Source organism: Hibiscus syriacus, unplaced genomic scaffold (genome assembly GCF_006381635.1).
Source record: "Hibiscus syriacus cultivar Baekdansim isolate YM2019G1 unplaced genomic scaffold, ASM638163v2 tig00110388_pilon, whole genome shotgun sequence".
NCBI classification, from domain to species: Eukaryota; Viridiplantae; Streptophyta; class Magnoliopsida; order Malvales; family Malvaceae; genus Hibiscus; species Hibiscus syriacus.
The window spans coordinates 1,503,229-1,519,749 of record NW_024062718.1 but is presented as its reverse complement, the minus strand read 5'-3'; the positions used below and the strand labels follow the sequence as shown (position 1 = coordinate 1,519,749).

Here is a 16,521-nt window from a genome sequence, read left to right as displayed (position 1 = left end):
CTCGATAAATGGGAGATCCTGATAATACAATCTATGTGAATGGAACTGTCACATTTGTTCACAATGGTAGAATCAGGAGTATGCTTCTTCACATATATCACAATAATGTTGACTCGGATCAGAATGATTGTGATAAGTAGTCAGATCATGCTTGTTTGAAGTACTTGAGATATATGAACAAGAAGAAATCACAAATGAATGGTAACAGTGTGTTCACAGTGTAAAAAGTGATCAATCTGCCTTCCAGACTCAGCACATTGTTTATGAAGGTTAAAGTTACTACATCGTAAACATCTATAGGTCGAACCAGACAGTCGCTCGTAACATTCAAAGCAAAAGGCAGGAACATCCTCATCATGCTTTTCAATGAACATCAATTTACGCTCATGTGAATAATGGACGAGTTCAGGAAAGTTGACACGAATGGATAGATGACGTGAGGAACAAGTGATATTATCCATTGCCAACAGTAATATTCTCCATTGCCAGATTTGAATTTAGCTCTAAGAAAAGGATAGATGGAAGACTAATTTGGATCTAAGAAAAGAATAGATACCTAAATCAATGATACTTTTCGTATGTGTGGAAAAGAACAGCAATTTACAGAAATTGTACAAGAATAAGCATTATAGTCATCTTCTCCAAAGCATTTTTCAATGAACAGCGATAAAGAATACGAAGACTGATACTTCAATCGTTTTTATTATTAAACCTTTGTTTTTCCCCAACAACAGTAACTGCATCATCTATAGTTTGAAAGAAAGTTGCAATCTTGTATGTGAAGAATCCCACCAACATTGGGATCAATTCTAACTGCATGCATCCATATTCTGGAACAAGGATCCTACACCCAACACAACACAAACACATCCATTGTCAACATGTTTTTTCTTGTACAACACCCTTGCAAATTACAGAAAGTCACAAGCAGTAATGCCAACGAAGTTAACTTCAGAATATTTCATTATTGAATTTTCAACCAATATTGGGGGAGTGGGAAAAGCATAAACTCCAAAGAAATGTGATTCTTAACCCCAGAGTTTCAAGGGGTGACCTTTTACCACCTTCCATCGTGCATCGGAACTCCATAAGCAACAAATTTATACAAAAATGAGTAACGGCTAATAACAGAATACAGAGAAATACTAGAGAGGCAAAGGTATTGTAATGATCGGAAATAGGTGAAGGAATGAAAAACATAGATGTCAAAAGAATTTCAATAGACTGGCTTCAGAAGAGGAGTATGTTCAAGCTAACAGATAAGCAATGCTCAAGAATGCTAAAGAATGTGCTTACCCGTTCCAACGATTATTTTTTTTTTTTGATAAGAAGTTGGGCCTCGTTAAAAACCCCTTCATGATTAATGGAACAAAAAATGTTCCTTAGTCAGCTTAAGAAGGAAAAGAGTGCCTTAATAACCATAAATAATCAAAAGTTACATAAAGATTAACAACAAAACTCTCCCTTACAATAATAAACCCAAAAGCTAATAGAATCTAGAGAAACTGAGAACTAACCGATACCGGCCTTAGCTAAACTGTCAGCCTCAACATTAGCTGATCTAGGAACCCATCTAATAATACCATTTAAATCTCTTAACAAAAGACCAATATCTCTCACTAAAACACTGTAGACAACAGGACATCGATCATAGTTCTTGACCCACTCCACTGCTAGTTTACTATCAGATTCAACGATTATAGATCATGACCAATACAACAGGAACTAATAGCCTTGGCTGTGCCACTGCCCCCCTGCAACCAAAGCTCAAAATGAACTAAATGGTTAAACTACGGTCACTTTAGACTAGGAAGAGTTTGTATGGCACAAAAGTGGAAAACTTCCATTACATCAGTATTCAGTAATGCTAAATTAGTTTTGACATGCGAACATAATGTTTAAATCCTAATTGTAGGAAAAATATGAATGTCATAACAGAGGAAACAAGGATAATGAGGGTAGAATAGAGAAGAAAGCCAAAACGAATTTATTTCCAAACTTTGATAAAAGGACAATCTACCTTAGGTACATTAACAATCAAGATATCTCTAATGATTATTTCTGCACTCAAAACAATTTCTCCAGTTGCATATTGCTACTAAAATTTGTCCTCTCTAAGAGAAAATTTTATTTCCAAGATTGAATTGAAAAAACAATCAACTTTACTTCATAATCCCTTTTGCTCCTTCTGCCAGTGAATCCACACTAGTTCCAAGCATACGCATATACGCCAACGAACCAAGCAACCCAGCACCAAAGCTGCAGTCAGGAAAATTGAAAAAGCTTCAAAGTTGAGTTTTAATCCGGTGATTACGTTTAGTTTCAACATTTTCAAAAGTTTGAAACTCTTTTTAAGAAGTCCGGTCTGATTACTGGTAAGAGGATAACAAAAAGGAGACGGTACATAATCCGAACTCAATATTGTTTTCACCTCCTTTTTGTTACCCTCACCAGTGGAAGGAATATGAAAGAAATACAAATTTGTTATGTACCCTCCCGAATACACCAGTCCTAGAATTCATATACTGAGATTCTCCCTTCTCACATACTAGGTGCCACTGAGGTTCAGGTGCTGAAGAATGGTTAGTATGGACGTCTACTCAGAGAATTTAGTAGTATGACTAGGTCACAATTTTAAAACAAAAGAAGCGGAAAATAGGGCGAAAGACACCGAGAGATGTTACAGAATGTTAGCTATCAGTGGCAACTCCATATTAGTTAAAATTTCTAATCACGGCAGGAACACAATAAGATGGACTGGTAAGAATGCAATGAATAACTAAAACATGTACAAACAGGTACAGACCTAGCAGCAACTTCAGGAGAGTAAGAAACGTAAGTTGAGACTAATCCTACACCGCCAATAACCAAGGTGAGAACTTGCAACTTCTTTCTCAACTGCAGCAGGAATTCCAGAAGTTATAAATAAGAGAATTCTTAACAAATCTCTTATGATTGGTACAAACAGAGTGGAACTGTAACAAATGAGATGAAGAGATCAAAACCAACTACTCAAACCACCTTAAAGTACTGTTCCCTCGATTGAGCAGCCAGTAGTTCAGGGTCTCCTTGAGGCCGTCTCAGTTCTTGGAACATCACATCCTATATGGCAGAACAAAAACAAGAATCAGAAGATACAAAATCGAAGCATCCTTCCATAAGACAACGTCAATAATCAACATAACTAGAGCTCCTATTTCTTAAAGTATACACTAAAGTCAAATTTGGGATTCAAAGTCTAAAATATCTAATATTGTGTGTTTTCTTGAGAAAGTGATCAAAGCTAGACTAACAGTCATCAAGTGGAAAAATGAGATATAACTTACACTGCCACCTGTTGAAGCCTTTGTTGCTTTATCCCACTTTTCTTGTTCACTCCGTGTCGGTACCAATTTCCATCTGCGTGACACACCGCCACTGTTTTGCTAGTCATTTCGTTCCAATAAATTAAATACGAAAAAAAATAGTAATTACAAAGAAAATTCCATTAGAGCAATTAGTTCTGACTGGAAATGAAGAGCACTTATCTTACTTGAGTTGTAGATTCAACAGCCTGTTGTGACACAAGCTTTGAAGGTGCTGTCAGTTCCTTGCTCAAATCGATTTCCAGACTATTTATATTCCCATAGGTTCAATTAGAAACAAAACAATCACACCAGCAACCAAAATGGAAGAAAGAAATATCCACAGGGAATAAACAGCAGAGCTAAAAGAGACAAACCTGGCAAGGCTCATAACTCGGTTCAAGCTTAAGAATCCCGAAGGCTCTTCCTGTTTACACCAAACCATAGTAATACAATTACTATATATCTATCTAATCACCACATACATACATCTTTTCTAAAGTGACTAAAATGAAACATAAAAAAGACCAAAAAACACAAATATTGACAAAAAAAAAAGAGCCCCATAGTGAGAATAAGAGGAATAAATCGAAAGAAAGAAGAGAATTGGAGCTTAACAGGAGAGGATTGAAGTGAAGAATCCTCAGCAGCAGCGGCATCGGGGTCCTGAATTAGCTTCTTCATTCTATCAACGAATTCATTGTTCCAAATGAAGTCATCAGAAATTAAAGGGTCCTCCTTTTCACCACCCCAGTACTTGCGAAGGTTGGAGGTAGTGGGTGATCCGCCATAGTCGCTTGAAGCCACACCTGTAGACCATTTGCGTGTCTTCTTCCTAGGGGATATGACTTTGGTCGGCCTCTGGTTTGGTGCTGGCTGTTCTTGAGAGAATGTAGCTGTTGGTGAAGTTAGTCTCAATGATATAGAGTTTAGTATGGCCATTGTTAACCGAAGGCGAGAGCTTGTTCAATGCTGCTGGGAAAATTGAAGATTAATATTCAGTTTCATTCGTTCATTTAGAAATCAATATGCGAAAGGAAACTACAGGAAAAATATCTAGTTTCGATTTGGTGTCATCATATCCATTGATATTCCACACAACTCATTTGATTTTGTTATGACATTTTTTATAAACAATGTCTACACACCACCTCAGATATTTCTGTGTTTTATACAAGCAGATATTTATTTGTGTATCTTTCTAAAGAATCTATATGTCTATACATCTTATAATTAAAATGATTATTATTATCTTTAAAGATTTAGAGTTCGAATATCAAATTTATAAAAATATTTAAATATTTATTATTGAATAATAAATAATTTTTTAAATAAATATTACCTTATGCTAATCAAACTAATTAAAATAAAGATAGCAACGCATACACATCTTCAACGAATCGATTGAAATATGGATTCTTTAGAAAGATATTAGTACGCGTACCTACACACCCTAAATTCATTTAATAAATTTATTTTTATTTACAAATTAAAACATTAGCTTCCTGTAATTTTCTTGAAAAATATATAAAATGTCAACAAAGTAATATTGAACACAATTATTTTAATAACCTTTATATAGTTAAGTTTGAAATTTAATACATGTATTAAAAATATAATTTATGACACGAGATTAAATAAATTTAATATAAAATAAAATGCAGTATATAATTAAATATATTTTCTAATAAAATATTTTATTTTTTTAAAATTTAAAATATTTAAAATTTTTATGTATATAACAGATCTGTTAAATACTTTTAAAAAGTTAAGTAAAAGGCGAGGTAATTCTATTTTTTAAAAAAAAAAATTAATGTGACCCTCAAATTATTTTTATATTTAATATAGTCTTCAAATTTAGAAAAATAATTTAATTAGGGATGAGTATAGGACCTGAATCCCATGGGTTTCGATCCGACCCGACCCAACTGAGGTCAATTTTTTAAAAATTTAGATTTAAGTTGGGTTTGGGTCTAGAGTGAAAAATATCCTACATGGCCCTAAAAATATAATTTTACTTTATGTATTTACAGATAATTGTAATAATACCCCTTTATACATTATTTTTTTCAATTAAATATTTATTTTTATTAAATAAAAATAATATTTTTTATAAATATATTATTTTGGATCGAGTAGTGTCGAGTTTGGGTTGGGTTAGATTCAGGTCAGGTGGAAGGTGTATAATTTTTGGGTCAGGTCGGGTTGACCAAAAATCAGACTCATGCCCATCCCTAAGCTCAATATGACTCTTTGACCAATGGTTTATGTCATTGATCATTACGATAATGACGTGATATTTAATAATATTGATGTATAGTCTACAATGCTAACATAGCGATCTAAGGTGATTGTTGATGTTGCTAATGATGTGATAGATTGATTAAATTGATTTTTTTTATTGAATTTGAATGTCAAATTGATTTTTTTTAAAAGTTTAGAAAATTATTTAATTTTAAAAAAATACTAAAAATAAAAATTAAATTACTAAAATTTAATATATATATATATATATATATATACACACACACACATTAACCAGAGTGATTGAAAAAGTTGTTGTTAAATAATGCATTAAATTTATAGATGAATTTTAATTTGAGTTTTATTTTATTTAGTAAAAAAATAGCTGACCATATTCTCATATGTAATGGGGTGAGGGGGAGGTAAGGTAGTAGACTGCCCGAACGCCAGGTTGAGAGCAGCTTCCGTGAAAGACCTCTGGCAGTCAGAATTATGAATTATCCACCGTGAGACTCGATCCCACGACCACAAGGTTAAGAACTTTGTAATGTGAGTTTAGTAGTATAATTATATTTTTATATTTGTACATATCAATTCTAATGTGAGTTTTATTTTATTTTTATTTTGTAAAGACAAATTTGTTATTCCTTTTATATATATATATATTGAGGGTGATAAAGAAAACCTCAAACACATAGAGTCCATATTCACCTTGATTTTATAGAGTTGTATCTTACAGAAATTGACGGGTATATCGATTTTCCTATTAATTTATGTTGAGATCAAATTTAGGTAAAATTTATTTTCATCTATCATTTTATATTCATTAAAATGATCTTATTAATTGTATAATTATATATTTAAATTATATAATTTCATAAAAATAAATTTTAATTTCAAATCTTTTAAATTTTATTTTTTATAAAAAGTTATCATATTTATTTTATTTTAGTTTATTTTAGAAAGATTTAGTGAAATAGAATAAGAAAGATATTTGGAATTTAAGATAATTAGAGCTAAATATATAAAATAAAATTTATGCAAGATTAAAGAGTTTAGATTTATATAAATAAAAATCAAGTTAAATTCGAGTAAAAATAATAATATATATTTTTAACTTTTTAACAATTTAATTTTTATTTTTGGTATTTTATTATATTTAATTTACTTAATATTTTTATATAATGAAATTCAAATAAACCCTTAAACTTAAAAATAAACAATTTGGCCCTCAACTCAATAAAAAAATAATTTAGCTCATATGTCACATTATTAATCATGTCACAAGTTAATGTGGACCATCACGTCAACATCGTAGACCATCACGTCAACATCGTAGATTATCACATCAGCATCGTAAAATGCCACATCAACATCATAATGGTCAAGTATGAAAATTGTTGGTCAAAAGTCCACGTTAGATTCTTTTTCTAAGTTTTTTTTATTTCATTTCATTACCCAAGAAAAGCATAAACATGCTACATAAAACACATAAAACATCTATCTAAAGATTAACCAACAACACAATGGCAACCATCTAAGAAATGACCCATTTGCTACAAAGCCAAACATTAACAGGGTCAAACCTGTTTATATCCCAACCCCTGAGGCGTACATGTACCACCTCCTTGATGTCCTGCAGAACAACACCCACTGCACGATCTTGTCCAGCAAAATAATGTGGCAAGCCCAAGCAATCTTAAGTATCATAATGATAAGAGACTTCCCTTTTAAAGTGACAAAGTGCCCAAGCCAGCTCCCTTTCCCAATAATTAACTCTACGAGAAAGGCCACATAAAACCATAACACCCCCAACAACTCCTTAGCAAAGTCCCAACAAAAAAAATGGTCCTTGGTCTCCTTCTCATTGCCACAAATCACACACATATCACTTTCAATGTTTAAGCCCATCCGTACGAGCCTCACTCTCGTAAGAAGCCTATCAAGAATGGCAATCCATACTATAATACCATGTTTTGGAATACGCTCCGTAAATCAAACAAGATTATGCCAAGGAACCTTTGGAAGCTTAATCCTTAAATCATCCCAAATCAGACCAACTTTAAGAGACATCCCATATGTTCCAACAAAAAGGTGAGAATCCTTTTAAAACTCTAGCTTGCATTAATGGGAATCTTTATCTGCCAAAAATTTACATCCTTCATCACATATGCCCTTATCCAAGACACCCACAGGGAGCTCTCTCAAGCCAGAATATTCTTGATCAGTTGAAATATACAAGCTTTATTCTAGCCACCAAAATCTTTCACACCCAGCCCACCTTCAGATCCCAACAGACATATATGCTTCCAACTAACACATGCTCCTCTAGATGTCGTATCTGCTTATTTCCAAAAGAAACGAGTGCATAACTGCTCAATTATTTTAATCATTGCTTGAGGCAAAATTAGTTGCCTACACCAGTACCTAGCAATGCTAAAATGTACAACCCGGATAAGTTGCAGCCGGCCAGCAAAGCTAAGATGACGATTGGCCCAAAGACTTAACTTAGCCCTAACCTCATCAATGAGGCTAAGACAATCCGTCTCAGTAAGTTTCCGAGTAACCAATGGTACACCTAAGTACCTCACAGAGAGTCTGCCTAACTGAAATCCAAAAACCATCCTTATAGTTTCACTCTACTTAATAGAAACACATGCCATAAAGACCTTACTCTTACCAACATTTAACCACAAACCATACATAAAGTAAAACTCATCCAAAACACACTGTATCCCGATAACAGAATCAACAATACCCTTACAAAAAATAAGCAGATCATTTGTAAAACAAAGATGAGTAAGGCCAATATTTTTACACTTAAAATGATAACTGAAAACCCCCTTGGCAGTAGCCACATTAAGCATACAGGATAACACATTCATTGCAAGTACAAAAATGTAGGGCGAGAGTGAATCCCCTTGCCTAATGCATCAAGCACCTTTAAAGTACCCCACTAAGCTACCATTGAACACAACATAGTATTTAGGCGTGGTAAAACATGCCTAATCCATCCAATAAACCGTTGAGGCCCCAAAGCATACAAAATAGAACCCACAAACTTCCAATTCAGTAAATCAAGTGCCTTTTGAAGATCAATCTTCAAGGAATATATAAGGGAAATAGTTTTTCTTGTATACCCCTAACAATCTCTTGAGCAAGCAGTGTATTATCTACAATGATATGCTCCTTAACAAATGTAGTCTGATTTAAAGCAATCATCCCAGGGTAATAAACATATAAACGCCTCGCTAAGATCCTTGAAACGACATTATAAATCACCGAGCAACAAAACAACAACAACAATAACAATAAAACCCTGATTCCCATATACAATGGGGAAAGGGGGAGGTAGGGTAGTAGGCTGACCCCAACGCCAGGTTGAGAGCAGCTTCCGTGGAAGACCTCCGGCAGTCAGAAAATTAAAAATAAAGATAAAATGCAAATGCGTGTATAAATAAATACATAGATGAACAGTCTTCGTATGCAGTCTTGATATGTGCGTCTGTAATGGGGAGTAATCCCTGTAAATAATTCCCTACAAATAATTCCCTACATAGAAATATCTGCATATAGACTGAAAATGTAAGACCCAGCTAAATTTAAAAAGAGGAAACATGAATATAAATGTTACACAGAAGTCAATAATAGCAAGCTACGAGGAGGAATAAATTCAAATGAGTTAATTCTTAAACTAAGGCAACACTACTTCGATACCCTAGTTCTAAGCCTTCATACATTTCAATGACATAAACATATATAAAACATGAGTCATGGAAAGTACTACAAAGACATTAAAATGAAGACAGAGATGTTACACCCTATGGCTGTGAACCGCACTACTCAACTACCCTGGTCTTAAGTCTCCATACTTTCCTATCAGAGGTCATGTCCTCGGTAAGGGCTAATTCCTTCAAATCAGATCTCAAGCAGTCTTCCCACTTCCGTCTTGGTCGTCCTCTCCTTCTGACACCGTCGACTGTAATCGACTCTACCCTCCTGACTGCATCCGACGGTTGTCGCCTAAGGACATACCCAAACCATCGTAGTCTTCCCTCCCTCAATTTTTCGGATACAGGCACCACCCCCAAGTACATCCTAATAGCAGAGTTAGGTGTAATGTCCCACAAAGTCCTACCACATGTCCATCGAAGCATTCTCATTTCTGCGGCCTCCATCCTCCTTACGTGATCCTTCTTGATTGCTCAACATTCTGATCCATACAGCAGCGCTGGTCTTATTGCCATTCTATAAAATTTTCCCTTTAGTTTTAGAGGCACCTTCTTGTCACACAATACTCCAGTAGCAGCCCTCCACTTTAGCCATCCCGCCTTTATACGGTGTGTAACGTCTTCATCTACACCCCCATCTTTATGTATCATAGACCCTAGGTACTTGAAACAATCATTTGAGGGGATAATGTGTCCTTCTATGCATACTTCTACATCTTCATCGTTTTGGTTTCCACTGAAGTTTGAACATACATAATTTGTCTTTTCAATATTGATCCTTAGACCTTTTTCTTCCAAAGCAGTCTTCCAGGTAGCAAGTCTACTATTCAGCTCAGTTTTTGTTTCAGCAATTAGGACAATGTCGTCAGTGAAAAACATACACCATGGAACACCGTCTGGTGTCGCACAATAGATGTCGTCCATAATCAAGGCGGAGATGTAAGGGCTAAGAGCCGACCCCTGGTGGAGTCCGATTTCCACCGGGAATGCCTTGGTGTCGCCAACTGTAGTCCTGAATTCCTTAACTATGATTGGGTTAGGAACCTTAGGGACAAGTACCGCTGTTGTTGCATTAAAAGCAAGGAGGATAGAAGTAGCAAAATAATATTTGATAGCATCCTTAAAACCATCACTCAATTTGACCAAGTCACTTTGAAAAAATAAAAAGAATAATCATTTGGTACAGGAGATTTGTCATTCCCCTGACCCCAAATGACCTCCATAATCTCATCATCAGAAACATCTCTGCACAATGTATCAACAGCCCCAAGAGGTAAAGAATAATGAAGCAGTTCTTGCAACAAATTAAGATCACAATCCTGCACATTCTGATCCACAACACCCAACTGGTTCTTGAAAAAATTAATTACCTCATTAGATATGCTATTAAAAGAGTAATATATTACCATCCTTGTCATGAAAGACCCTGGTGGTACTGTTTTTCTTCTTACTAGAAACCACATTCTTTTTCTAAGTTTGAGTACTACATAAAGTGCAAAAATAATTTGAATGTAATATTAATTTTTTTTGGAAAATTTTCTACACACCACACCAGCTGTTTACTTCGGCCGGAGGCCCAAGCCTCAAAGACGGAGTGTTTAATTAAATGGGGGTAATTGTGTCATTTGGTAGGTTAGACGGTGGATGTTTCAGTACTTTTACGCGTGGAGCAGAAAAACCCTAGAGGCTTCACCATATATATCTATCAAGCCTCTTCTTTACCTGCAGCCTAACTCCAGTAAAAGAAAGTTTGCTTTTTTGAATTCTTCTGATCTTCTGTTTTTTTTCTTAGTAATTGTTTCTGTTAGGGTTCAGATTGTTTTGTAAAAGATGATATATAATTATTCAAACATTGGTTTGTGGCTGTGTACAATTAAGCCGATGCTCTGGAAAAATAATGAAAGTAGCATGGTACTGTGCACAGAGATTGAATCTTCCGATGGGACGACATGTCTGCTCTCTCGGAGCCTCACTTTGATGAGGGGGCCTGGTTTAGTTCTACATTTTTTTCTTCACTTTCTCACTCTCCAGCCATTGTTTCTTTTTTAAAAAATATCTGTATTGATTATTTTATTTTAATGTGTTTTTGTAAGTCAGTCTCCAGTGTAATTTTGTTAGATGATAGTGTTAGATCTAGGACTTGGTGTTCTTTCTATGTTAGCACTATTGCATGATTTTGTGCTGCAGTTTCAACTAGTCATTAGTGCTTCTGATTCCAAAAACATTTGTTTCAAATGAGTTTGCGGGCTTGGTGTAAGCACATGTGCTTGGAATTGTTAGCGTTGCTAGCTAGTCGAGAGCTTTGGCAGACCTAACTCGTACCACATCGTGGTCAATTTGAGCTAATCGACCTAGTTCTTACGCGCTGATTATTTGATTGAAGAATCTGATTCCTACTGATTTGTCTATTGCACATTAGTAGATCTCAAGAATTGTGTAGGTTGCAAGATGCTTATTTGTTATTTTTTCATCGTTCACCGAAATTGATTTCTGATGTTCCTTCCTTGACATTAAAGTTTGTCTATTATACATGTAGTTAAATGTTCATATGTGGATTCTTGATCTTACAGATTCTTGTTTTTAATATGACAGTTCATCTCAGTAAACTAGGATCTTCATTTTTAATTTAGCAAAGCAGTCTCTCCTCTCTCTGCAGGCTAAATCGAGTAAAAGGAAGTTGGCTAGTTTGAATTCTTTTAATCTTCTGCTATTCTTTTTTCCTAACTGTTTCTGTTTGGGTTTAGATTATTTAGAAAAAGATGATATATAATTATTCAAACTTTGGTCTGTGTCTGTGTACAATTAAGCCGATGCTCTGGAAAATAATGAAAGAAGCATGGTACTGTGCACAGAGATTGAATCTTTTGATGGGACGACATGTCTGCTCTCTCGGAGCCTTGCTTTGATGAGGGGGCCTGGTTTAGTTCTACATAGCTAAATTTTCATTATAAATATCATTTTAGTGTCGCTAAATGTCATTTAGTTATCTTCACCCCAAGCGTTAGCAGAAGTCATAACGTTCCGTCGCTGAAAGTCTGTTTTGTGACATTTTAAAACGTAAAAAATGCATTTTTGTTACTTTCACAAATGTCATGTTGACACCTATTGTTGGTTTCGATTCATTTATAATGGCGGATAGATTAACGTAAGTCGGGTTATTGAAGAGAGGAGAAGGTTGTGCAGCATGCTTTATCCCATTATAGACATTGTTGTCTTGCATCCTTTATTGAATTTCACACTCGTTTTTCACTATGGCCCCTCGAGTTTTTAAAAAAAATCAGAATGTCTTTGAATAATCCCCTTATAAATAGTTAGAAATAATAAAAGCCTTTAATATTGAAGAATTATACTTACAAGTTCTGGAGTAGTAGCATGGAATGTTGAAGAGTTATACGTATCAGATTCAGTTGTCATGTAGCGGGGTAGCACTTTAAAACCTTAATGTTTTTGTTTTGTTTTGTTAACATGATTAGAAATATTCTTTGTATCAAAGAATAAGACATGCTTAAAAATAATTAAATCAAGTGAAACAAAATGATTCAATTTAACTACAACATAATATTTAATGTAAAACATATTAAATAATAAATTTAATTATATAATTATAATTAAAAAATAAATTTGGGACTAAAAAATCATAACAAAATGATATTGTTTGGTTTAATTTGTTTTTAAAAACAATCCAAAACATTTCAAAAGTCTAAAGAGTAAAAATATGAGAATAAAATAATTACACATGACTAAGTAACATAAAAAGAGCATCTCAACTAATTTCTATAAATAATAGAGGTAATTTGACATTCAAAATCATGGAGTCTTTTGGTGAGTATTGAGTGAAATATTCTTTCATTTCAATTAAGCTCAAATTTTAGGTTTCGAGCTTTTAATTTTTTTTTTAGTTCAAGCTTTTTCGAGTTCAAATTTTAATATTATATTTCGAGTTCGAGTTGAACCTGATAATTTTTAACTCGTGAGTTTAAATTGAGTTGAGCTTACTTTTAAAGTTTTCAAGTTTGAGTCGATCTCAGCAATACTCGAGTTTGATTTGGCTCGTTTAACAAAAGACGTCATTTGGTTTAATTTTTTTTTTTAAAAATTAACGATTTTTTCGATTTTTTTCAGTTTTCATCCTGTCCGGTTCGAACGGTTCAGCGGTTTCAACCTGTTCACTAATAGCGATTCAACCAGTGTAGATTGAACTGGACTAGACAACGATTTCCGGTCCGATTTTCAAAACACTGTTTGTCATATTTAAGTACCTTACATTTCTGTACAAACTAAATAAAATAATACAACATTCCTAAAGTAATATTATATTTCAGTAATTTTATTTACAAATATAATTTTATATTCTGTGAACTAAACGCCCCCTTAAGAATATCATTAAAGATCCAACCCTATAAAATTTTTCCAATATCATTTAATAAAATTAACAATAACTATAAAATTAAAAGGGAAAACTACATAGTTGGTTACTAATGTTTAAGTAATTTTTTGTTTTCTTCACTAAAGTTTCAAAAGTTATAAATTGGTTACTAATGTTATCGATTGGTTACAAATTGATAACTCGACGTTAATAATCGTTAAAATGCGTGATGGAATACACAACTCACTCATTAACTACTTACATGGACTGGGTTGACTGTCACATTGGAGACCCAAAAGCCTTTAACGGTTACCTCTTCTTAATTTAGGGGTTTTCATTTCTATCTTTATTCTTCAAATATTTTTCCTAAAAATTGTAAGAGGAGAAATTATGTGAAGATGGAAGGCTCATGTTCTGTTTTGCAATTGTTGATGCCCAACTAAAGTGACCACTGTTTGGACGAATGAAAATTGTGGGAGGAGGTTATTTGGTTGCCGAAACTATAGGAAGAAGATGACAAAAAATGCCATTTTTTTGTTTGGAAGGGTACTCCCATAGTGCTTCAGACAAGATTTGTGTGCTTAGGGTTGTTGAGAAAAGTGAAAAGAGGAAAAGAAATGAGAAGATTTTTACCTTGCTTTTGGCTTAACAAATGAAGAATGCTTTGATTGAATGGTTTTTTGTCTATGTTAGTGGAATGATGCTTCGGATGAATATTAATCTAGAAACAATAATCCATAACATAAATCCAAAGAAAATCCAATATTTTTTGTCAAAAACCTATTTTTTATTTTTTTATTAACCTTACCATAAAGCATAGTGTTGTCTCCCCTTTGCCATAGCCTCCATGTAAATACCATAGTTTTTCATTGCTCGTTTTTCTCATTATTTTTTCTCTCAGAAGAATGAAAGAAGAAATAAGTTTATGGAAGAAGAGGAAAGTGATTTATGGAAGAAGAAGAAACGTGTTTATAGAAGAACAAGAGTGGTTCATAATGGTAAATGAAACCCTTGATTTCTGCCCCTTTATTGATTGATTAATTAATTAATTATTAATTACATATTAGTTCAAGCGTCGGTCAAAGGGATTCCAGTAGTCCTCTAACGTGGCGGTCAAAAGTCCATGTAAATAGTTAATGCGCCAGCTGTGTTTTCCGTCACACGTGTTAATGGCTGTTAACGTTGATTGACCAGTTTGTAACCAATTGATAACATTAGTGACCGATTTGTAACTTCAATGGGGAAAACGAAAACTTACTCAAACATTAGTGACCAACTATGAAGTTTACCCAAAATAAAATTAAGAATTTTTTAATTAATTAAAATTTCATTAAATTTAATCATTAAACAAATAAATTATTAAATTAAGTTTATAAATACAAACCCTCTTAATGTTTTTACTTCAAAAGAGGAAATGTTAACCTTGAAGATTCTCCAACCGGCTATACACATTGAAATCTGGATACGAGGTACTTAACTGTGACAAATGCATATGAACACAAAGTGAAAAAGATTATGTAAAAGCGTATACATAGAACAAATACCTTATATTATAACACATAGGACGATCCCTTCAATGCATATTCTCACTTGATTTTTCCACACTATTTTGTCCCACATTTATCTCCAAAATTATATATACAATTCCCCCAAAAAGAACACCAATATTCAATTGCACTAAATCAAGTACTTTTGAGGGATTAATTCGCAGCATTAGCATGGCAGATAATAAGGAAGGAGGCATTGTGAAGAAAGGTCACGACGACGGAATGAAAATGGCTGTCGGTCTTTTGCAAGAGTTGGAGCCAACGTGGTCGAAGTCGGGTTCGTGAGAGAGACTGGGTACATGTGGATTGTGCAGCAGAAGAAAGTGGGCACGAGTTCAAGATGATCAGTAAGCAGGTGACCTATGACACCGAGATCAACGGGTTTGTCGAGAAGAAACGGATCAAAAGCTTAAGGGGGATAAGGCGAAGGAGCTGATGCTATGGCCGCCGGTGAACGAGATCACCATCGATGATAAACAACTCGGGAAGATCCATTTCAAGAGTCTTGCAGGGATGACAAAGACTTTCCCTGTTGAGGGTTTTGCTGCATGCCAGTTTGGTCACATTTTGCTGGGTTCAGACTTGGGATGAATAAAAATGTTTCTCCTTGTATAAAAAATTAAAATCATTTCTAATACAAATCCGGTGGGTTTCTTCTTCTTGGGAAATATTTTAGGCTTTCATATAACACATTAAACAATGTGACGATAAAATCAAAAGATTTGAGCAATCGCATGGATTTATGGAGAAAATAATTGCATTGTGATACGTGCAGTTAAAATTTTGAATCTTCAATTATTTTTATAACGAAATCTTAAGCTTAATGCTTTACATGTTCTCGACATTTCATTGTATGAGAAAAACGATTTAACTCTTAATTGTTAATCGATTATCTATTCCAAGTTCTCATAAAGCCCGGTAGTTTTTTCTCTCTCCTTGTGTTGTTTATATTTTTTTAATCAATGTAATATTATTACAAGATATTATCTCTGTCCGCCTTCAAATTTAAATCTATTTACACACAAACATAGAAAACACAACATTCCCACCACTAAAACCATTCCTTGTATTCATAAAAAGGCTTAAATTAAATTTTATTTCAGAGAGGATAACTGTGATATTTTTACCATTTTTCTTTTGGCCACAGCCTTAGCTTTACCCAATACACAAAATAATCTAAACAAATGGTTAAATGATATGCTAAGTTGGCAAAAATATATATATATAAACATCGAATTCGTAAGGAGACAAATTTCATACTACGTTTTTTATTATAAAAAAAAATTACA

At 33.8% G+C, this 16,521-nt stretch overlaps 1 protein-coding gene and 2 non-coding genes across 3 annotated transcripts; 2 read left to right on the top strand and 1 right to left on the bottom strand.

Annotated features, from left to right (window-relative positions):
* Positions 1-538: 538 nt before the first annotated feature.
* On the bottom strand, positions 539-4,376 carry LOC120122893 (protein CONSERVED ONLY IN THE GREEN LINEAGE 160, chloroplastic-like). The gene is made up of 9 exons (XM_039141937.1): positions 3,963-4,376; positions 3,722-3,771; positions 3,531-3,611; positions 3,327-3,420; positions 3,022-3,102; positions 2,807-2,898; positions 2,167-2,259; positions 1,693-1,754; positions 539-851 (listed from the first exon to the last, which is right to left on the bottom strand). Exons 1-9 carry the CDS (start codon positions 4,284-4,286, stop codon positions 691-693), a joined length of 1,038 nt encoding a protein of 345 aa, XP_038997868.1. The 5' UTR covers positions 4,287-4,376; the 3' UTR covers positions 539-690.
* Positions 4,377-11,214: 6,838 nt separating this feature from the next.
* Positions 11,215-11,325, top strand: LOC120123119. Its single transcript, XR_005516160.1, has one exon. It is a non-coding gene; the product is annotated as a small nucleolar RNA snoR100 (small nucleolar RNA).
* Positions 11,326-12,142: 817 nt separating this feature from the next.
* LOC120123118 lies at positions 12,143-12,253 on the top strand. The gene has a single exon (XR_005516159.1). It is a non-coding gene; the product is annotated as a small nucleolar RNA snoR100 (small nucleolar RNA).
* The last annotated feature ends 4,268 nt before the right edge of the window (positions 12,254-16,521 follow it).

What these genes read in the sequence shown, in the direction of transcription:
- LOC120122893 (XM_039141937.1), bottom strand. Translation starts at nt 4,286, where the DNA reads ATGGCCATACTAAACTCTATATCATTGAGACTAACTTCACCAACAGCT. An exon ending in TCTCCTGAAGTTGCTGCTAG is followed by an intron (nt 2,260 to 2,806) that starts GTCTGTACCTGT and finishes TCCTGACTGCAG; the next exon opens with CTTTGGTGCTGGGTTGCTTG. An exon ending in GGTCATGATCTATAATCGTT is followed by an intron (nt 852 to 1,692) that starts GAATCTGATAGT and finishes TGTGTTGTGTTG; the next exon opens with GGTGTAGGATCCTTGTTCCA.